Below are 23,854 nucleotides of genomic sequence, written 5' to 3' on the forward strand. Positions count from 1 at the left end.
AGAAAAAAATTATTAAAAGAAATAATTATCAAAAAGAAAGTTTGACTCCAGTGTAACAGAGTCTAAAAGTTTCTGAGTTAGATGCTAGGGCTGTAATTAACAGATAATATTTTAGTGCTGTAATTCAGCGGTATAAAAACATTAAGTTTTAAAAATGTGGAAACATTTTTAATATTTTAATTTTTGGATGTTTTCTTATTTTGTGAATGATATTGAAACAATTTAAACCTTCTTTTACAGTTTTGGTCATCAGAAAGTTTTTTTTTTTACTGCATGTGTTTACATTTTAAAAATTGTTTATATTTTTCCTGAAAGTAGTAGCGATCGAAAATTTGAGACTAAAATTTCATGCCCTGTCTTATATAACTTAATCTTCGTACTAATTTTTATAAAAAAGCTGAAAAATAAGTAACTTGACTACTGCTTTTTTTTGGTTCACTTGGTAGAGGGGTAGAGGGATGCAATGTGAATTTTTATAAGTGTATCTACAGTGCAACAGTATTTTTTAAAAAAATTATAGACTATTCAGTTTATGTTATCTTTGTTGTCAGAGACAATTTACCATTCTCTTTTTTAGTTTTTATTTTATATCAAATTTTCATTTTTCGATTTAAAATGTATCAGTTGGTTTCTAAACTTTCTCCGATGGACATTGAATACTAACTATTTAAAATTGTTTAAAATGAGAGATTACTGCAGAAAAAAAAACCCAAACTGTTCTGTTTAAATCTCATCTAATTATGAAAATTTATTAACAAACTAAGCAGATTACAACTTCAGAGCGTCATCTTTAAACCCGACGCTGTCGGAGTATAAAAGAAGAACAATACTGCAAACTTCAACAACAATGGGCTGCCCGTTTTTCATTTGTCTGTTTTAACGTTCGGTGACAGAACCCATAATAAAACAACATAAAAACAATTCCACTTGCAAAACTAGAAAATACTGCTACAAGGGCTGGTATGTGGTACCAAACGCCAGGATCATTTCTTAGAAACCATAGAGTCATAAGGGTACAGTTCTCAGCAAAAACTATTGCATAATACGCTGAGTATTTATAACGAGTGGGCTCTGCTTTGACATTTAAGTAGTATATCACATAGGCAACTCCAATGACCATGTTGCACATGTATTCCTTGCACTGGTGGAGCTCTCCGTTTTTTCTGCAGAAACGGGTTTGTTGGTGCATCACCCAGATGGTCATGATGCCCCAGTGTCCAATGCAGAATGGAAAGAGCCAGAAGTGGTATTCCTTGGTGAAGAGGGCGAGGGTGCAAGCTCTAGACCCTATAGTGCAGAAATGCCAGAGGAACTGAAGCAACTTGCCGATGCTGTTGGGCTTCTTCTTACCCATCATGGTGCGATGGAGTGTGCTGTTGTATGATGTGATGGACAAAGCTAGTTGGAAAAGGGATGAAGCAGCACAGGCACCTTGTATAAAAACTGGAAAGAAATAACATGCAGTTAAAAATACAAGCTTTAGAGAAATTAAGTTTTTAAATCCATAAGATTAGATGACAGCGATTAGCTAGATAAGTGATGGACGGCTACATTGGTGACAGTTTATTTTTTCCCCCCAAAATCAACAACTTCAATCTTGATTATCGGGAAACCATATTTTTCCGTCTCCAATACCCTAAGCATTACTTATTTTTATCTACCTTTTTTTTCTGAGATAATCGATAATCCTCTTCTTTGGTACTTGGCACACTATTTTTTTTGAATTTTTATTTTTGTAACTCATGGAAAGAAAGAAAAAAACGAAAAATCCTATTGTAGAAAATTTGATTATCTACAATATCTTAGGCAAAACTAATTAAATGAGTAGTTTCTGAGGTTTGATGAGACGATGTTTAAAAATATGATTTCTTGGGAAATTCATATGAAGTTTAAATATGCTATATGTTACACAACTTTATAAGGTTCATTAACTACTTTAAAATTTAGAATTTCTGAAAAATATAAAGACTTTATTTTGCTACATATAAACTTTCAGTAAGTGCAAAGAAAAAAAAAGCGAAAAAATTGTAAATGCCTAAAAATTGTAATGAAAGTTATTATGAAATTATGAAGTTAGTCTAGTGGTTTATTAACATTAGTTTGACCAGGAGTGAGATCCAAAGTTTGCGCCCCTTAATGTTAATTTTACTCTTTACGCATTTCGCCATATCTCGAGAAGTTTTTAAGTGAATTGAAAAATTTTTGCGCACAATTATAACATTTGTTTATCCAAAGATTCCATGCAAAAAAATAAATTTTAGTAAATATTTATTATTTTATTTAATAATAGTCGAAAAAATTTTGAATTGTAAGGTATACAATTTTTTACTAATGTACTAAAGTATGTAAGTTTAAATGGCAAAATACTAAATTTGGGCGAAATCGGTCGAATATTTCCTGAGAAATGGTCAAAATGGATAAATGTCGTATATTATTAATTCCAGTTTCTTAGGAACTATTCGATTGATTTCGTCCAAACTTTGTATTTTGCCATGCAAAATTACATGCTTTAAAATGATGTAGAAAATTGTATACTTCACAATTCAAAATTTTTTGACCATTTTTAAATAAAATAATAAAAAATAATAAATGTTTGCTAAAAGTTATTTTTTGCAGGGAATTATCTTTGGATAAACGAATTTTATAATTGTTCACCAAAATTTTTCAATTCGCTTAAAAAGTAATTGAGATGTAACGAAATACGCAAAAAGTGAAATTAACATTAAGAAGTCCTAACTTTGGAGCGCTTTCCTGACCAAAGTATTGGGCCCATAAATCCCGTATTGTGACAACCTCCTATATTTTGGGAGTCATAAATCCGAATGCGTCGAAAAGAAAGGTATGTTTATTCAGAGAAAGTACGTTTTTGTGGCTTATTTCGTAACTTAAAATATCGTCTGCGTATTTGAGATCACCCCCTCGAGCTATTAAGATTGAGTCCTAGAACGTGAAAATTCGATCATTGGATCATAAGTTATTCATTGTAGTCCCTTTCTTTTGTTTTTGGCGTGCGTGCTGTATAGTGCGCAAAAATAAACAAAATAACCTGAATAACTTTTGATCTAATTATCAGAGTTTCACATACTACGACTCAAAGGTTCGACGAGGTCACCTCAAACATGCTAATAAAGCTAGTGCAGACGATATACATAAATACGCTCTTTCTCTGAGTAAATATACCTTTTTTTTATTTAGGGGTTATGATTTCTGGCACCTAAAATATAGGGAGTTGCCATAATCTCGGAAACATGGCCCCAATAGTTTAGTCATGATGCCGGTCCAAAATTTAATCCCCTATTAGTTAATTTTACTTGTTACATATTTTGCTATATCTCGAGAACATTTTATAGCAATTTGAAGAATGTTTGCACGCAATTATAAAATTCGTTTATCCAAAAATAATTCACTCAAAAAATAATTTTTGACAGCTATTCATCATTTTAATAAATTTAATTTTCTATGGCAGAATAAAAAGTTTGAGAGGAATATATAGCTTGAAATAGTTGAGAAAGGAATTCTAAAAAAGTCAGATATTTAAAATTTGATTTATCAGTACTATATACTACGTGAAAATCCGATCACTAGATCAAAAGTTATTCATATTGTTTATTATTTTTTTTTCTGCGCACTGTACTATAATGGGCCATTGTGTTTTGCTATGATAAACAACTACCCATTTTTTTAAACAATCGACTTCGCTCTTTCAACATCTCAGCGTGTGAAAAGTTGAAACAATATGTAACATATTTCACACATTTTGACTTGTAGATTAAATAATTGTAAAAAAAAGAACTTACTTATGACTTGCTTATCTTCATCTGTTCTCTGGGCCAGCGTATATAGCTGAAGTATTAGTTGTGGAGCTGATTCTAAAAAACTATGCAAAAGACAGAGGGTGGCTGTCTGTTTGTCATCTTTTATAGTCATTTGAAGTATTGCATTTTTCCTCTTCCGCGCTTCCATCACACTTCTGTGTTCTCTATCCTCTAGTCGTTCTTTGCAGAGGCACTTGCACAGCATGTGGATATATCTATTATGAAAATTAAAATAAACTTTTAGTATTTTAACTCTTAAATTGATGAATCAAATAATTATGTATATTTGCATTTAACAATTTTGCAACTCAAGAAGAAGTGAAGTGATTATACCTGACCAAGTGATTTAAACCAGTTTCAATTGGATACTTGTAAGCAACGTAACGCGTGGGTGTCGATCCTGATTGGCTTCTGAATCGACAAATGCAACGATTTACCTATGATGACGTCACTTGCAGGTATCCATGCTAATGACATGATTTTAAGATCCAAGGCAGGTGATCCATGGCAGGTAATGACATGATTTTAAGATCCAAGTATATTTTAATTCGGTCATCTGAGAATTTCTCAGTTAAGCACAAATGAATGAAATTTCAATTTTATATGTACTAAAAACGTTCAGCAATTAAAATTTAATGAGTTATTTACAAAACTTAATTTAATAGCACATTTACAATACTCAACGTTTAGAAATTTAATCAACCCTATTGAACACAATTAGTTAGGCCTTTAACTTAATCGAAATTTTGTAAATCATTTTTAGATATTATGAGTGAGATTCTAGAGTATGTTTTGCACTCTAAATTCTAAGCTCAAAAGTTTTTATTGTCAAGAACGCTGTAGATTTCTTTATAATACCAGGAAACAAATGAAAATAAAAAAAATTATCAGAAAGATTAGATGTTTAGCTCTTTATAGAACCATTTTTTTAATATTAGTGTTATGTTAAAAAATATTTTGTGATTGATTTAGATTAAAGAAAAATCATTCAGCTTATTAGCTAAAATTACTTTTTTTTAAGACCATTGTTTTTGGTAGAAAAGTGGATGGAATTCTTCAAAATTTTACCCACTGTAAAGAATTGGACTTATAATTGAACGTATTTGCTTGAAAATAAAAGAAATAATAAGTTCTATGTTTATAACTACAAATTAACTTGATGTGAAATGAACAAATTAACGAACGCATAACGCACGAGTGAAATAGCTCCCAGTGTTGGCCTCTCTTCTTGATCCCTCGATAACCTTTACTGTGCTCATTTATGTAAACAAAGCCCTACATTTTTTTCTGCAGTTATCAGCAGATGGCGCACAAATCATAGGTGAGAAAATATCTTCTCGTCGACACATAAAAATTAAAGAGGTTTGAGGGGAGTTATACTTCTGACGGCCTTGTTAGGAGTTTATGCCTCTTTGGGCATAAATATTCTTGTGCTGATCCCAAGTTGCAGCTATGGTCTGTTGTTCCTTATAACTAACCCCTGTTAGTTATTATTGCTGTACAGTTTGGGGCTTGAAATGTGTAGCAATTCGTTTTCTTATTAAATAAAATTTGAAAAAAAAAAGGAAAAATTTTTTTAAGAATAATTGTCTCAATTTTTATATGTAGTCAATAAATTACCTGAATTAAATGAAACTACTTAAAATTTTCAATAGTAGATTTTTATTGATTTTTAAAATTATTTGTTTAACAAAAATATTCTACATTTAAAATTTCAATTTGAAAAATCCAAAATTTGCATACTTCAAAAAACTCCTTATTTGAAATATGCATCATATCAAATAGCACTAAGCAAAATGAGCTTTTCAAAATCAATTCAATATTTCTGGGAAGAGGTAAAAATTGGCAATTTCAACATAGATTGGAATAGATCATCCGACTCTCCTTACACTTTTAGCATGTTTCAAAAGTTTCCACGGAACCTTCATCAATGCTATTTTTGAAAAGAATTAAATCATGATTATTTGATTAAATCATTAATCAATTAAATAATGAATGATTTAATTAATATGGAGGAAATAAATTTTTTTTTTGTATATGTTATAAATATAAAACATTTTTCAGCTGATTATGTTTAATGGGGGAAAAAAAACTGAATGAACAACTTTTCTGAAAAAGGGTGCAGTATTGGAAGGAGCTCTAGGATTATTAGGAATTCTAGGTCAATCTAGGATTTTGGAAAAATGCTTTTCTTACTTTTTATTCCTTTTTTGAATGAAAGTTAGGTACTTACTTTAGTATTTTAAAATGTTCTACCCTTAAGCTTATGTGCAGGAAAAATATTTAAGTACTGGAATTTTGAATTTTGCACAGCCCGCTTAAATCGAGGACAACTTTTAAAACTGTTTTTCTACAAACTATATTTTTCAAGTCTGCTAGACTCATAACTTGAATTACCTTACTTAATTTTCACCGATTGAATTCGTATTTAAACAGGGCCTTTCAAATGAAAATATTAACTGAAGTACGTATGATTAATATTTATTTTTTTGCACTGTTTTTTGTTATATAATATTTTTTTGGAATTTTTGATTTAAAAAACACATTATTTTATCATTTTTGCATGCATAAATAGTTATATATATATACATATATATATATTTGTAACTTAGCCCTCTTCATCTTTACTTAAAAATTGCAAGCGGCCAATGCCTCCTTCAAAAAGAAAAAAAAAACAAACATTCATGACAAAAAAAAAAGAGTGCTATACAGCAGTGGTGCGCAAACTTTTTTCGACTGCGACCCCTTTTGCAGAGAGAAAATTTTTGGCGACCCCTAGAGATAAATGTTCACAAATACGATGTATATTTCGCGCATTTCTTTCGTTTCATCGAATAAAAACATCATCATATTTGACTCATATTAATTTTATTTATAATGTTAAGAAAAATACTTTTTGTATAACACAAAAATCAGTAATTGCCCTTTAATGAGATGTATGTGGCTGCAAGTTTCTAATTATCTCATCGATGTTTGGATGTATGTTGCTAATTGCAATTCGCATATCATCTTCAGGGTTTAAACGCGAGAGGTATTTAGTTTTTATTGAAACTAGTTTGCTAAATCCAGTTTCACATAAATACGTTGATGCAAATTGTATTAACACTCTGATGGCATTCTTGCATAAAACGGGATATTGTTTTTCCACGGATAGCCAGATGGAGAATACATTACGAAAATACATACTCAAAGAAAGAGTGGACAGCATGAAATTGCAATTAGACAGTGAGTGACGGCGCTTCACTCTTTATATGTACACTGTATAGTATGTAGCATGCAGGGATAATGCATTTCATAAAAATTTGTCGACCCCCAAAAAACTTCTGGTGACCCCCACAGGGGTCGCGACCCCTAGTTTGCGCACCACTGCTATACAGCACCTATTTTATTTTCTATTGCTTTGGAAAAATTTACATTTGCAGTTCACAGGTTGTATCACGAAGAATCTTCATTAAAAATTTTCATTTATTCCCTTAGTTTTTAACGAAAACAATATCCTTATTCCGAAAATTCCTATAATATGGTGCTTGATATTAACCCTAAAACTACTAACTTGATTTAAAAGGCTTGGTGCATAAATATCGTAATAACAATTTATTATTATTATTTTTTTAAAAGTGAGTAAATTTTTACGTGTAATAATGTACCTTACTTATAATTTGATAGCTTTAAACTAATCACGAATTCTTGCTTTAGTTCGTAATCGAATAATTCATACGCTTTCAAAGATATATTAGGCTAACTTTTCGTACACGGAGTGTTTACTCGAAGCCCAAGAGGCTTATCAGTTTGTGCAAAATGCATAGAACGTGCATGGTTCTAATCCATTAGGAAGATGAAGACTTGATTACGTGACCCATGTTATGAATAATAAAAGCGACGTGACTAGTCGAGGCTTAAGTGCTTGTTGTCGATAATAAGTAAGATTTCGATAATAGTTTTGATGCTGGGTGTAATGGATTCAGCCATCTATTTTTATCTGCTTTCTTCTCTCATTTGTCATTGTTATGCTCCCAGATGCGAATTTTACTCATTTGTTACATATTCAATTATATTTTATGTTAAGACATGTTATGTTTATTATTTTTAGAGAAAAATGAAAACTCAGAGTCATTTTAAAATTGAATGTGTTTTATGCTTTGAAGACAATTGAAATGTAGCGCGTTTAAATTTTAGTATACATTCATTCAATTATATAAATGTTATTTTGTACCACAAGGGTCGTGGTAGCCCAGTGGTTTGAACTTTTTGGAGTTGGATCTTTGATCTGGGTTTGATCCTTGACTCCACTAACACCTACCAAGTACATGCGATGTACCTGATCGCAAAGTCTGTGGAATCGGAAGTCCTGTGATCGGTTGCTGAGCTACACCATGGATACAGGGATATGGAGAAAATTTCCTTCCTCTTCAGATCTATGTCTAAATTTAGGAAATAACCTCATGAATGAGTGGTACTGCCATCTAGTCATGGGGTTCTGAGCCAAGACGTCTTTCACCGTTGCGGTGCTCTCTTGACTTAATTCGCAAAAAGCCAATGTCTGGCGAGCTTGGCTTATCCAAGTGCCATTAGGAACATGTACCACAACCTGTTTGCATTTTTCCTAAGACTGTTTCAAAAACCCGGGTATTCTCAGAAATTTTTACGTTTTAAGTGAAATTTTTACCAAAGATTAGGTTTTTTTTTTCCCATTAAGAGAATTTTGTAATGATTGAAAAATCTGGAAATCCTGAATGTATGAGAACTTCAGAAATACTTTGAATTTGGCAAAACATTCCAACCGAATTCTAACAATTTTTGTGAAGATAACGAAGTCACTAAGTTGTTACAGATCCTTATGATTCGCTTTTTTTTTTATTTCAGAAGTTTTTGTTTCTAATTCGTCGAATCCGAAGATATAATTTTAGAATATGTACTCGTGTTATTTGCTTTCAATAATTTTGATTCATTCAGATTTGATGTCTATGTGTCACCCAACAAAATTCAGCACGAACTTTCTGAATAACTTAATATCTTAGATTATTAGCAAATTGGGATCCACGATCTTACATACTTAACGTGATCTACCTGTATTCTACGTGAATTGGAAGAATAAAATACGTGAAATCATTAGTATCCAAGATAAAATTTTTAAATTTTTTTTTTGTATCAAGATTAAATGTTGTAAAATCGCTTGGAAAATTACTTTACCAAAACACTGTTTTATTGCAGGAATTTTTTTTTTCATCTAAAATTTCGAAATGCAATCCGTCAAAAATTATTAAAACCTGAAGTTAAACGAGATTCTAGGAAAAAAAGTATTCTTGCTTTTTTTATTTACCGAATATTTGTTGGAAAGTTTATTGATTGAGCAAACTAGTATTTTTTCTTCTTGGCCATAGTAAATTTTAAATGGGAAATGATATTTTATAACCGCGTTGAAGAGCCGATCCAATTCTGAGTTTGCGACTATCAATGTTCAGTTCCGTAGTCTTGTAATTTTGAACCCGGTCGAGAATACAAGTTGATGCATCCTTTAATAATTTGTAGCGTAATTTGAAATTTTTAATTAGCTTTTTCACTTTTCTATAAGAAAGAAATTAGGCTGTAAATTGCATGAAACCGTATATCCATAATTTACATATTCCTGTTATTACATTGTTAGAGGCCGGCTAGGTGGCCGAGCGGTTAGCGTGCCTGACTGCGAAGCCATAGGCTGCGGGTTCGAATCTCGCTCTGGGCATGGATGTTTCTCTCTCTCTTTGTGCTGTCCTCTGTTGTGTGTGAGTATGATGTGTGAATGTGGCCCACCCTATAAACGGGTTTGTGGCAGTGTGGCGTGGGCAATGTTGCTCGCCTCCGTGACTTTGGTTCACAGGTGCCCACTGGGTAACGCGAAATGAGCAACAATTCTGGCATAGTATAGGCAAATTCATTCAAATTTCAAATTCAGTGCCTGCCATTGGAAAAAAAAACTCATTAAAATTTAATTTTGAACCAAACATTTGGATCGTAAAAGTAGTTTTAATATGAAGTTAGATTTTTTGTGGACTACTCAAAATTGCTATAAGGTGTATTGGGTAACAAACGTAGTTTATCATTAATAATTTTTAATGGCGTATCATGTTTTTAGCACATTCTGTTGTGTAAGATGATCTTCAATTCTTGATATGAATTTATTCTTGATGTTCGTAATATGATTTTATTTTNGTGTCTGGGCCGGGGATCGAACCAGCAGACTTGGGCTCAGAAGGCCGACGACAAACCAACTGCGCCACCCAGCCACCATTAAATAATATAAATGTTATTATGTACCACAAGAGTCGTGGTAGCCCAGTGGTTCGGGAATCGGACTTTCGTCCGGAGGGATCTGGGGTTTGATCCTTGACTCCGCTAAGACCCACCGAGTACATGCGATATACCTGATCGCAAAGTCTGCGGAATCGTAAGTCCTGTGGTCGGTTGCTGAGCTACACCACGGATACAGGGATATAAAGAAAATTTTCTTCCCCTTCAGATCTATGTCTAAAATTAGGACTTTTTCACTTTTCAATAAGAAAGAAATTAGGCTGTAAATTGCATGAAACCGTATATCCATAATTTACATATTCCTGTTATTACATTGTTAGAGTCCGGCCAGCCGAGCGGTTAGCGTGCCTGACTGCGAAGCCATAGGCTGCGGGTTCGAATCTCGCTCTGGGCATGGATGTTTCTCTCTCTCTTTGTGCTGTCCTCTGTTGTGTGTGAGTATGATGTGTGAATGTGGCCCACCCTATAAACGGGTTTGTGGCAGTGTGGCGTGGGCAATGTTGCTCGCCTCCGTGACTTTGGTTCACACGTGCCCACTGGTAACGCGAAATGAGCAACAATTCTGGCATAGTATAGGCAAAGATTCAAATTCAGTGCCTGCCATTGGAAAAAAAAGGAAAAAAAAAAATGTTAGAAATAGTGAAATTTTTTGCACCCATGTGGTGCATAGCTGAACCATATTATTGTATTTCTTAAACTTGATTACTCGATACTGTGGTTAAACTTGATAGGAAATCTGGTGCAATTTACCACCTTCTTATAGTTGCTGCAAATTAGCACCTAATTATGTTATAAATGTTAAGTTATAAATGTTATGATTTAACGTTAACTGATTCTTCTGAAGATATGACTAAAGAAATTTAATTAAATGTGTTCCTTTTCAACTTTTCTTTGTTTACTCTGTATTTTGTCTCATTGTTGCGGAAAGCTGTTGTGAATCTCTTTAAACTCCAGAACTGTTGGCGTTAGGGTGCTTGAACTTGGAAACCGAAAAAATCGTTTAAAAATTTTAATTATTTCGGTTGGGAAAAAATTTGGAAATTTTTATTATTTTTTTTTCGCATTAGTTTAACATTAGCCATTATTATAAATTGAAATGTAAACGATTCAGTTTAAGGTTTATCGCAGTCTCTTTAATAATTATTTTTTATATTTCCCTTATCAACTTGAATGACATGTGTATCAGTGTTATGTCACCGAATTAGTGCTCTTAAAGTTATCTGAAATCTATGATGTTGTTTATAGTTAATAAGCTTTTAAAGCGTGTTTCTTTGAAAAAAAGGTGCAATTTTTTATCCAAAGACTTTATGAATCTTAAGACGAAAAATTATAATATAAAATAATTAAAAAACAACTTTTCTATGGATCTGCGTAAAAAAGTAATAAATAAAATATTGCATGTAACGTATAAAAATCGAGTTGATGTAGTCTCGGTTAATTTTCCAGATATTATAATTGTTCATTTTATTTGAAGTTTACCTTAAAATGTGTTGCAAGAATTTCTTACATAGAAAAAAAAAGATGAAAGGTTGAATAACAATTATAAATCTAAATAAACCAATGACTTTACATATGCTTTCTAAAAAAATTTTATAAGAAATTCTTGCAATACATTTTAAGATAAACTTTATATAAAACGAACATAATAATACGAACATAAATTCTTATAAATCACGCACGATATTTTATTTGTTGCTTTTTCGTACAAACCCATAGAAATTAAAAACATTAATAAATAATTAAATAAATTATTATAACATTACATTATTTATTAATTTGGAATAGATAGAAGGGAAAATTTTCTTTACTTTAAAATAAATTCAACTCTTAAATTTCCCTCAAAGTACTGGTTCAAAATAAAAATAAATAAAGGAAATTGAAGAAAATAAATAAATCTAACGGTAAATTGGAATAAATGGTCACAATTTCACGATTTTTTCCCTTTCAATTTTCCACATCTTTTGAAATGCTTACTTTGAAATATCATCTACCAAAAGAAATTTTTAAATCTCTAAGGCCCCGTTTACATGAGCAATCTATTAATCCGGGGTAAAAGAAGGGTACAGGGATTTTACAGGGCAATGTATAATCGGTAAGAAAACCCGTTTACACGCAAAAGAATTTCAACCCCGGATTTTCAAACAACTTCCTCTACGTCATTGGTCACATGATAAATCGGAAGTAAGAAAATATATCAGCTGGCGATCAGCTGGCTTCTTTTCTTTTTTTCCCGCCATTATTTGAAACAAATTAAAATATTTTCACGTTCCGAGTTCCAAAACAAAACACATGGGCCCAGAACGTAAACAATCACGTGACTCGCAATGCATCTCGGGAAAGCGAGGTGAGCTTACCCTGCATATTTCCATCTCCTACTAGGAATTATTATACCCTTCTTTCAGTCCTTCAATTTTTCCCTGCGTAGGGGAACAAGGGTAGAAAATGACGAAAATTCCAGCTTTTACCCCGCATTTTTGTGCATGTAAACGGGGCTTAACTGTGCATATGCTCTTTTCCTAGATATCTCCTCTCATTGCGTTTTTTTTCGAAATCACTTTTTTCGAAGTGGCCGATTAGTTTCGGCGTAAGCGTTCAACCGATGAATTTAATTTTTTCCCCTTCACTTTATTACACTGTTTTTATTGGATTCTAAACCTTTAATTGCTTCGGTTTTTGTAAATTAAACTTTTTCAAAGAGTGCAATAAAATTGAAAGAAACAAGAAAAAAAAATAGAATCTTTTTTTTTCTTCTTTTTCTTATAAGTTGCAACTGTTTAGTAAACTTTCATGTCAGTTTTGCGAAACTAGATTTCGGAGCGAATAGAATCTAAATTTTTTTTATACGTTTCGCGTTTCAAGCAAGCGAAACTAAAAAAATTGCATTTTTTTTTTCTCGAAAATGTTTAAATATATGACTTTTTTGAAATTTTATTGCTCAGAAACCGTTCGATCATTTCATTTATATTTAATATTTTGTCATTCAAAATTGCTATGTTTTAAATGAAGTAAAAATTTGTTTAACGATTCACAAAATTTTTCGATTATTCTTAAATAAAATGCTAAAAATAATAATTTGATTATTTTTTTTAGATTTTTACAACTTTGGATTTACGAATTTTATAATTGTGTGCTAAACTTTTGATTCGCTTAATTTCACAGATGCTGAAATACAAAAAAATAAAATAAAAATAAATGCTTACGGGCCCTTAATATCGACCGCTCCCCTGGCTAAACTATTGAGATCATATTTTCCAGATTGCGGCTACCTCACCCCTATTTTGATGGTCAAAAATTTAAATCCTTCTAAAATGTATATTCAGAAAGAGTATGTTTTTGAGTAATTGATTAAATATCATATGCGATAAAATCGTAAATTTGGTGGATAAAATTTTGTTTTGGTGAATGATTTTTTGCACTAGAAAAAAAAAATATTTAAATCGATCTTCAAAATTATGTTAAAATAAATTTTTTTAAACAAATTAATATTTTTATTCGATTACAGTAGTTCGATATATATATATATATATATATAGCATTATAAATAGAAACAAAAAAGCACGAAGAAAATTAAGAAAAACAATAAGTTTTATTTATTGCTTATGAGCTGCAAGTAAATAGAACTCATAAAATAAGTTCAAAATGTAGAGAAAAACAAGGGAAAAATTACAGAACAATGAAAAAAGGGGAAAAAGAATAATAATAATAAAAATAACAATTTGTTAAAATTTTTTGTTCATTTCCCCCACCCCCTCGGTTTTTTTCCTTTTTTTTGTTATTTTTATTTTCATTATTATTTTTCTTTCCCCCTTTTTTTCATTGTTCTGTAGTTTTTCTCTACATTTTGAACTTATATATAGATTAGTTTTTTTTCGGATGTATAAAACTTTATTTGAATCGTTTTTCTTTTAATTTTTTGCTTCATAATTTTTCTTTTTTATCAAAGATTGTTTTCGGGCCAATTCAAAAGGCTTCTCTGTTCATGTTGGCAGTCCCTGCATAGTGTGTAATAGAATTGTTAAAAATGATCTTTTTATTATGTGTGATATTTTATTCAAGAAATAAATTTTAAATTTGAATATTAGAAAACAATTCTAAAAAGTCGCCATTTTATTTGAAATTTTTTATCTTTTTTTCACTTTGACGAAGTATTTTAAGTATCTTTTACTAATAATTTGTGGTAAATTAGTATATGTCTTGGGTTACAAATTACTCTTTAGTAGTGTATGGTTAATTGTGCAAGCATTTAATTTCTGAATTTTCGAATGTTTTTTTACGAAATGATATGAAGTTCCAAGTTTGCATTTGCTTCGCCCATTAGGAGGAAAAAAGTTTAAAAAAATAGAACATAATCTGTGATAGTCTGCAAATGTTAAAAAATACTTGGTAAAAAAATCGAATATATACTGTAGATTATTTCTGCTACTAAACGAGTTTATGTAGTACAGCACTTAAATATTATAGACATTTAAATTTCTCATATTTTTCACTAAATACTTACGCTTTTTGTTTTTTTTTAATATAAAATTACTAATGTTTTTCTCTTAAAGTTAATTTTTAGAGTATGCGGTATCTTTTATTTTTGAATAAAACTTTTTATGGTCTCAGGTGCAATTTTATATTACTATAATATATTCTTAAGGTATATAAACAACCAGTTTAAAAATTGGGATAAAATTGTGTAGCTTTTTCTTAAGTTTAATTTTTATACTAAATTTTAAAATGCTGCACATCTTCCAATTTTGAACATTTTTTTAAAATTAATTTTACTATGTAATCTTTATATTTTGCGGAATAATCGATAGTGTTCGTTAAAGTGAGGAATAATCTGAAATTTTAAAAAAAATATTAATTTCGAGACATTATAAAAAGTTACGAAAATTTTTTAAAAATTCCAAGTCTCACAATTTTTTTCCAGAAATACTTTTTTATTAAAATTATGATATTATTATTAACATGTCTGAAATACCTAAGGAATAAGGAACATATTAGGGCTACGATAGCATAGGTTCATCCGTAAAAATTGTTTTTGATAAATAAATATTTGTCGTACAGCTCTAAAATTTAACAGGTATATAAAAAACAATGTAAAGAATAATTTTAATTTAAAAGTGTCGAATTGTAATTATAATTTAAGTTTGTCTTACCTGTACAGAAGACCAATGCAGAAAACGTGGAAGAGAGCGCGGATGACCCACGTGGTCTTGCTGACTGATGTGTAGATGGAGGCAGAGTTTCTTTGATTTCGTATGTACCAGTAAATACTGAGGACATTGACTACTATAACAGAAAGAAGGACGAAAGTGGCCGTCAGGGCTGCCCAAAGCACTCGCTTCTCGGCCAGTAGGACATAACAAACTACCAAATCCGAACCCAGGTCTCCGACATATCCCACGATGGACAAAAGGATGTCCAGACAACCGAGAGGGGAATATTGTTCGCAATACTCAAGTGTTGAGATGGACAGAGGATTGTTCTGTGGTACTCTGATGTCTGGGGCGATGATGGCAATGGCTGTCTCGTCGTAGCTAGGGTCAAGACGTAGTCCTCTGGGGGCTGTTGGGTAGTGAGGTGCTGATGACAGTGTAGGGCCATGGTGTTGGGAATGGTGGTGTGGTGGTTTCTGTAGCGTCCGATAGTAAGGAAGCTCTTCCAAGAGTTCCACTTCGTTTATCATGACCCCTGTAATAAAATGAATAAATATTTTGTAAAACACGAACGCGCATGCATATTATTAAGAAACCAAAGAAATTTCGTCTTTACGTTGGCAATAAAGTACTGAAAATTGAAATAGCAAGCGAGTGAGCTGTCATAAGCTTTAGATGTTTACAAATTTCTGAATAACAATTCTTTGCTTGCTTGGGTCACGAAAAGCTGAAACAAACTGAGCTATAAGTTGGGCAGACTGGGGATTTTAATGTGAAACACTTAAATAGATAGCCCGTGAAAACACTGTTGACAAACGCAAGACAAATTTAATACACATATTAAAAATCAAAATACACGGCAACAGATCACACGAACAACATATCTAGTCCATAGGAACAACCCATCATCTCTAAAACTATCCTTAGCTCACAAAATCTACCAGTCAATGTTCGTTTTCCCGCTGAAGAAAAAAGTTTATTTCATTTTCCCCATGAGAAGTTTTTTCTTTTACTTTGAAAGCTCCGATTCTTATTAGCAGAAATGAAAAGTTCGAAGCGAAAAATTAATATCAACAAAATATATATTTATTTTAATTAGCTTTATTATGTGTTTTATTGATAAAGAGCGGTCATTTATCGGTCATTTTCTAATCTTTTTCTTTTTTTTTTAATACATTTTACGAGAGAACTATAAAATGTGTTTGTATATATATATATATACACTCATGGACAAAAAATTTAGCACACCAAGAAGGAGTCGTCAAAGTGAAACGAAATTTTACATACGTAATGACTACTTTGATGTAAGTAAATGATTAGAAAATCAAAGATTATCGTTTTTTTTTTTTTTGATTTTCTAATCATTTACTTATATCAAAGTAGTCATTACGTATGTAAAATTTCGTTTCATTTTGACGACTCCTTCTTGATGCACTAATTTTTTTGTTCATGAGTGTATATATATCGAGAGAATTTAAAAATTTTATAGTTCTCTTGTAAAATGTATAAAAACCAAAGAAAAAGCAGTTTCGGCTGCACATCTAGCAGGGAATGACGCCCTGTAGTAGATATTTATTATATTTAATGTATGCCATTTGTGTTAGCCGATATAAGGGTCGTGATATTTCGTAATGGTTTTTATGAAATGAGTCAAAATACCGAGAAAAAAAAATTCTTGCAAAATTGTGAGAAAAAGTGAGGTGTCCAAGTTTTTGAGTCTCCTAGGAAGTTTACACACTTCAGGTTAATGGGTCCCACAACACCCGTGATCTTTCCAACTTTTATTTTTTTGCAGACATAATTTATAACACCATTTGATTTCTTTGTATCATGTATGTAAAAATATCTGTGTTTGTCGCCGCATATGCTGTCTTGTACCATTAAATTCTATGTCCAACTGACCAAGCTTGTAAACATTTTAGTTTAGCTCGTTATGCTTTTCGTTACAACTTTCAAAAACCTATTTATATTTTTTAAATTTTTTGTGATACAATTTTATTAGAATGAAAGGAGGAAAATAATATTTTTTTTAACAAATATTTCTTGCATGTTAACGATTCTTGAAAAGGAAATCATAAATTTTCTAAATTCAAATTAATTTTTTTAGTATCCCATTTATATAATAAAGTGTCAAATTTTATGTCTGACTATTTTTAAAAATTGCAAACGATTTTTTTTTGTTAAAACTCTGTAACAAAAAATGTTTCACTGCTTTTGTAACATATATTTTTATTCTTTCATTTCTTAAGTAAATAAATAATTATTTTCCTAAGTATTACGCAGACATTCGTAAAAAAATAAGAAAAAATGCTATTATTAAAGCAAAAGTTTAATTCCATCTTCAACAGTAATGTACAGTATAAAATTTTAATTTTATAGAAACGCAGACGATTTTTCCATTTCATATGAGATAATGTTTTGGTTAGAAGTCAGAATGCAGTAATTAATAGAGAATAAACTGCTTATAATAATGTAAGTAATCAAATTTGTGAAATAGTAATTGCAAGCAATAATTTCTCAATAAAATTAAAGGTAACATTTAAAATAGTTTTTTAATCATTAGCTAGTATTAAGAGTTTATTTATTTCTTAATGCTGGCACTGATTGATAAAGCATAGAGAACTTAGCTATGGTAATAAAATTCTTAAAAATTATAAGATAATAATAAAACTTACTACAATCTGTTGGTTAGAACAGTTTGTCACTAGAAAATTTATTTGTTTTATCTCATTCAAAAAGAATAGTTTAAAATGAGAAAAGGAGCATATTTTTTTGAGAAAACATCCTGAAATGCGAAATTTTGGAATCTCGTTCCAATTTTAAATTTTAAACTTCTTGTTAACTTAAATGTTGTAGCTATCCACTTTTTGATTTACAAATTATTCTACTGACAAAGGAAGACAAATAATATTAATGAAAATTAAACAATCAAACAAATAAATAGAATTAAGTTAATGAATAACGATTGATTGAATTATTATTTATGTAAAGAATTTATTTCATCATGCATATTTTCTGTTCTGAATTTTATAAAATCATTTTATTCCGTATTTAGACTAATTAAATTATCTAATAGTAAAAAGGCAACGTTTTATAAACTAAGATCTTGTTTTTTCGTTTCATTTTTAGTGTGAAAAGTCGATTAGTTAAGGAATCAAACAATAAACAGTTTTTTAAAAAAATTTCAAAAACTGAAAGAGAATGGTCTATTTTTATGTGTGTAAAAAATTAAAAAAAATGTAAAAACTTTTAACGTAAAGAATTGACGTAAAATTAAATGAATATAAATAATGAATATAAATACGTGAATTAACGTAATAAAAAAATGATAACCAACTTAAATATATGTAAAAAATTAAAAAATTAACTGCTTTTTATGATAGTGACTCATGAGCATATGAATATAAATAATATATATGAATATATCGGTATACTTTGTGACAGGTATGTTGAAGTTGTATTATTTAATTTAAATTTATTTGAAAGTAGATTAAAATAATTCTTTCAAGTAGTCCTAATTTTTCTTTTTTTTAACAAAAATGTAGAAATTTGCAATCATATGTCAAAATATTACGATTTTTTTTTCAATTGAATCTCAATTAATAAAGATATTTTTTTATTTCAAAATCAAAAACATAAACACATTTTGTTATAATTGATTCAGAAAATTATTCTCTATCAAATTAATTCGTTGATTTTTTGAAAAAATGTTCCTTTTAGCGAGTTTTATATTTATATGTGCAAACATTTTACTATTTTTGTTATTAGGTTTCATCCTTTTGAATAAAATCTCAAAAAGTACAAATTAGAGACCTGTACTTCCAATCGCTCTCATAACTAATCATTTTGGTGCCACATTTACTGGATAAAAAAGCACCCTAAAATTTAAGGGTTAAAAGGAATGTTTATTCAAAGGAGGCATTATTTCAGGTCTAATAAGGATGGCTTAATTAATTAACTTATTTAAGCGGTTCATCTCGAGAATAACGATTGTATCTTTGTACGAAAAAAATCAGATAAAAGGTTATTAAAAATTAGTCTTTTTATCTTTCTTTCTTACCCTCTTTTTTTACTTAATAGATTAGTAATATAACTTAGCAACCATGAAATTTTGTTTTTAGTTATCATTGCGTGTTAAATTCTATCTTATAATTCTCATTTGTCTTGTTAAACAGGAAAAAAGATAAAGAGTGATAAGAAATGTCTGTTATTTTCAACTTTATAAACTATTTTGATAAATACCTTATATGTCAATATAAATTATTGAATTCATAATTTATGATTTTTAATTAATAAATTATTATTATTTAGTTAAATTATGACAATAAATTATAATTATTATTAGGTTAGTTTTAATTAATAAATAAAAAGATATATGTAATTCGTTTCGTTTCCTTTTTTTCTCAGTCAAAACAATTCTTATTAACACTTTTTGTGTAGTTAGTAGATGCTTACTATATACCGGGTATTTTATAATCTCCGCTCTTACTCTATATTTTTAGAAACCTTCTAAAAAAAAACTATTTCTTATTGAACCAAGCATTGGACGCAAATGAATGATTTAAGGGGAAATAAAAATCGAAAATATTAAAATCTTGACATTGATTATCTTTGAAGTTTTATTACTCAAATAAACTTGTTTTGTGGGAGTTTTATTGTCTCTTTGCTCCGTAATTTTTTTTTATTTAAAAATAATAATTTGCTATTTGCGAGGCTTTATTTCATGTTAGATAAAGATTTTTAACAAGATATGTAATAAGGGCAATAATTACAGAGCATCATATATTTTCCAATCATTGCTGCACGATGAAACTACACTAACTATCCCACATAATATTATTAAAACCATTAACTCTATGTTTTCACATCTTAAGTGACGAACTTATATAATGCCTATTGACTGAGGAAGGTTGAGGTTTTTTCTTTTTCTTTTAAGAAATCTGAGTTTTAGGAAAATAAATAAGTAAAAGATCATCTGTTTGTTACCTCAAGATGTTGTTATATTTCATTTCACTAGTTATCTTTTTGACCAAAAGCGGAAAGTGCTCAAAATCGGGACGTACGTCGCAGAGCAATTTATGTTTAGAGAATTATTCATGTCCACTTTCTCGCAGAACAATTTTTGTCCAAGTTTTATGAAAATATAATATGCTGTTAGTAATTTTCATTTCATTATGTAGGCATTTCATAATGTTTTACTTAACTAATCAAGTTTCCTTTTTTTTCCAACTAAATTTATTTTACAAAATAAAATTTCATTAAAAAAAATTGTAAATGTTTAGCTATTTCGTATTGTTTAGTTTTGATGTTATCCGTAGAACATTTGTAATTATTAAGTCGTGTTATAGAACATTCGATATAATTCTGTTTCTGGGCCTTTTTGTAACCTTGCATAAAATAAGATTATTCCATTTTTCGCACTATCAGAGAACGAACGTTAATTTTCTAATCACTTGATTATTTTTATTATTAATCCTATTTATTTTAGTTTATATTATTTTTTTAAGTATCGTTATTCGGAGTATATTGTCTTGCAAAGAATATTTGTTAATTTTAGAAAAAAACCCCGCATTGTTAATGTTTTTAGAGAAAAACTAAAAGTATTTAAAAATAAATATTATATTACTTTATAAATTGCAGTAATTGTGGATTATGTAGTTTTATGTCAACCCTTTGACGCATATGGGACACCGGTGACCCTTATATATTTACGTATTGTTTTTTCTGACGCTCTAATTACTAGTAAAAATATATTTACGTATTTTTTTAATTATAAAAGGCAGTCTTATAGTTATGAAAAAAATGTGTTAGATTATTGAAATTATATTTGTACTAAAATATTTAGTCCAAAAAGAGCAGTTTTAAATCTTTTGTCATTATTATTCAAAACTTTTTCAATAATTGATTTTTTAAAATAAGGAAATTTCAATGATGAACTGTTTCTCTTATATCTAAATAACTGCGAATAAGTGCAAACTTTGTTTGGAAAAACTTACCTTTTGTGCAGGAAAAAAAACACACACACACTCACTAGTATTTTATGCTAAATTTCATAACCGTAAATTATTAAAAGCTAAATATAATATTTTTCACTTATTTTGACCTAAATTGATACAAAATAGTATAAGAGATATGTTTAGTGATACAATTTTCTGCGTCAAAGGATTAAGCTTATTGTCTTTTTTTTTTTTTTTTTAAATATTTTGCAACTTCATTTGTTATAAGTATTTGTGAAAAATTCTAAAATGGTATAACATAAAGAAAAGTTTTCTAGTGTCGAAAATGTATAACAACTGAACCTAGTAGAGTTAAGGATCCGTAGTTAACAAAAATTGTTCATTCAAACACGTCCATTTTAATTATAGCCTCTCAAGTACATCAATTCTAATTTGAAGGCAAACTTTTTCAAACTGATGGTTGAAAATTCTCCATGGAAGCAAAGATGATCTTGTTTTGCGCAAGCGCATCTCTAGAATTTTTGGCACAACTCCCTCAACGCATTCGAATCCTTCTGCCCGAACTAAACTTTCAAAAACCGATGCTCTTCTCGCGTGTTTGTTCTCATTCATACCAATGATCTCACCTGTTATGTACTCCCTACCCACACCTGGTTAATAAAGCGGGTCCCCCAAACAGACCTAAAGGTATACAGCCGCTTTCTGTCGATGATGCTTTTGTGTCGCGCACGCGCACCAGTTTTTAAAGTCCCAACTCTCTCTCTCTGTTGATGATGATGGAAAAAGAAAAGAACTCACCTTCTGAGATATTCTTTTCTTTCTTTTACAGGTATGCGGACATCTCCACCATTCTAGAACTTTGGGAATCTCTGGAAGTGCCTTGTACGCCACAGTTGCTGGAAGTAAGTACGATTTTAGTTGTATGTTTTCAGTCTCCTCAAGACGGGCTACCCGAGCGTGTTGTTACCAACACCACCACCACAGCCGGCTCTGTGCCGCCCTCTGTGTGTGTGTGCCTGCCTTTCTGACGCGCGCGGCGCCCCCTTTTTCTCCCCTTGCGCCGCCCCAAGCTTTCCTCCATCCCAAACGCCAAGAAAGACCCAATGCAACTCGGACATCGATTTTTTTCACAGATCATTCATAGCTTGATCTGCATTGAACTCTCAGAGCCAGTTTCGTTTCTTTCGTGTTATATATATATATTATATGTATTTTTTGCCATTCTTTTTTACATGGAGCTTCGGTTGTTTTACCCATTGGGCTATCACTGAATGAACCCGAGGAGGGCGCAAGTTCGCAATTGCCTCACCCCCCTCCTTTCGAAGGAAAATTTCCTCTTTCCGTCAATTTTGACAAAGAGAATCGATATCTCGATAACTTGGAGGGGTGGACGAGGGAGCTATGGTGGATGTGTAAGTGTGCGGACTGTGTATATATCCATCCTCATCCTCCCGTTTTTATTCTATTTTTTTGTTCCAAGGCGTCTGTGGTCGTTCTCTCAGAAAGTGCTTTTCCCTTGGGAGGTGGATGTGAGGGGGGTCTTATAGGGGTGTGCTGGAGTACTCAGTGATGCTCAAAATGAAGAAGGCACATTTTTAATTTCCACTGGCCCAAATGTCTTTTTTGTTTTTAGTGCGAAAGAATGTTTGATCGAATGAGGGAAGCCGGAGGGGGAATTGATTTTGGGAATCTCTCTCTCTTTTTCCCCTTATTTCAGTTCGAATGTAGATATATCTGTTCTTCTAGGTCGATAGAAAATTCGGAGAATGCTTAGTTCGTTAGCGTTCCCAACCTTTCCTTTCGTGCGTGTACGGCCGTGATTGCACCCCTATCGTGTGAATGGAATTTCAAGCATGTGATAATCAATGGTAGAAGCGTTATGTTAGAACGAAAGTTTATTTTTCTTGGCGGAGAATAATATTCAAGTTGATGGAAACGAAAAGAGTTTTTTTTTTCCTCGCTTTTTCTTGCCCTTACTCTTACGAAACACTAAAAGTTGAAATAGACTCTTTTTTTTTTATTTGTTTGAATTCTGCTTCTGGGCTTCAAAGCTTGAAGTAGATGATGAGTTTTCTATTTTCTATTTACAAAATCGACGTTTATCAGATGAAAATGATTTAACACCCCCCATAAGTATAAAATTTTTGATTTATATGTTACTTTGCCTTTTGCGTGTATTTGACATTCGATACCTCTGACTTTTCGCATACATTTATTTTTTTTAAAAATATTAACGTAAATTAAAATATTAACTCAAATATTAGTGAAAAGCAATGGCAACACATTTCGTTATTATTCTTATTCTCAAAACAATAATGCATTCATAACTATCCCCTCATAGAAAGAACATTATATTTAGAGTACAGTCATCGTCCATTTTCCATCGTTTTTAACCCCTTTGAGATGGATGATTCATAAAAGCAAAATCAAAATCAGGATTGGAAAAATAAATAAATTTGAAAGTGATATTTTAAATATGGGCATGGCTTATTTCAGTGTTTCCCAAAGTGTGGTATGCGTACCCCCAGGGGTATGGGGATAGTTTAGCGGGTGCAGGCGTTCTTACGCGAAATATCTTACAACAAACAAAAATCTCAAAAAATTTTAATAAAAAAACAAAGAGAGAAAATTTACGATTTTTGTATTGACT

General features: G+C 30.7%; 2 protein-coding genes across 3 annotated transcripts in view; one reads left to right on the top strand and one right to left on the bottom strand.

Moving 5' to 3' along the window:
- Nucleotides 1-23,854, top strand: part of LOC107446915 (ninein-like protein) — a gene marked incomplete in the record, with an annotated part of 77,485 nt that overhangs the window by 14,932 nt on the left and 38,699 nt on the right. The window contains 1 exon segment of the mRNA XM_043039204.2: nt 22,034-22,106. Within this exon segment, the coding sequence (XP_042895138.1) occupies nt 22,034-22,106 (73 nt within the window).
- On the bottom strand, nt 718-22,143 carry LOC122268804 (XK-related protein 6). Of its 2 annotated transcripts, none has more exons than XM_043039205.2 (4): nt 22,003-22,143; nt 15,248-15,782; nt 3,798-4,030; nt 718-1,443 (listed from the first exon to the last, which is right to left on the bottom strand). In XM_043039205.2, the coding sequence occupies exons 2-4, from the start codon at nt 15,775-15,777 to the stop codon at nt 839-841; spliced, it is 1,368 nt and encodes a 455-aa protein (XP_042895139.1). In that variant the 5' UTR covers nt 15,778-15,782; nt 22,003-22,143; the 3' UTR covers nt 718-838. The 2 variants fall into 2 exon arrangements, with proteins under 2 accessions (XP_042895139.1, XP_071037520.1); XM_071181419.1 differs by lacking the exon at nt 22,003-22,143 and adding an exon at nt 21,831-21,902.

The sequence above is a fragment of the Parasteatoda tepidariorum genome, chromosome 5 (assembly GCF_043381705.1).
Source record: "Parasteatoda tepidariorum isolate YZ-2023 chromosome 5, CAS_Ptep_4.0, whole genome shotgun sequence".
NCBI lineage: Eukaryota > Metazoa > Arthropoda > Arachnida > Araneae > Theridiidae > Parasteatoda > Parasteatoda tepidariorum.

What these genes read in the sequence shown, in the direction of transcription:
- LOC122268804 (XM_043039205.2), bottom strand. Translation starts at nt 15,777, where the DNA reads ATGATAAACGAAGTGGAACTCTTGGAAGAGCTTCCTTACTATCGGACG. An exon ending in TGCATTGGTCTTCTGTACAG is followed by an intron (nt 4,031 to 15,247) that starts GTAAGACAAACT and finishes TTTTCATAATAG; the next exon opens with ATATATCCACATGCTGTGCA. An exon ending in TGAAGATAAGCAAGTCATAA is followed by an intron (nt 1,444 to 3,797) that starts GTAAGTTCTTTT and finishes ATTTCTTTCCAG; the next exon opens with TTTTTATACAAGGTGCCTGT.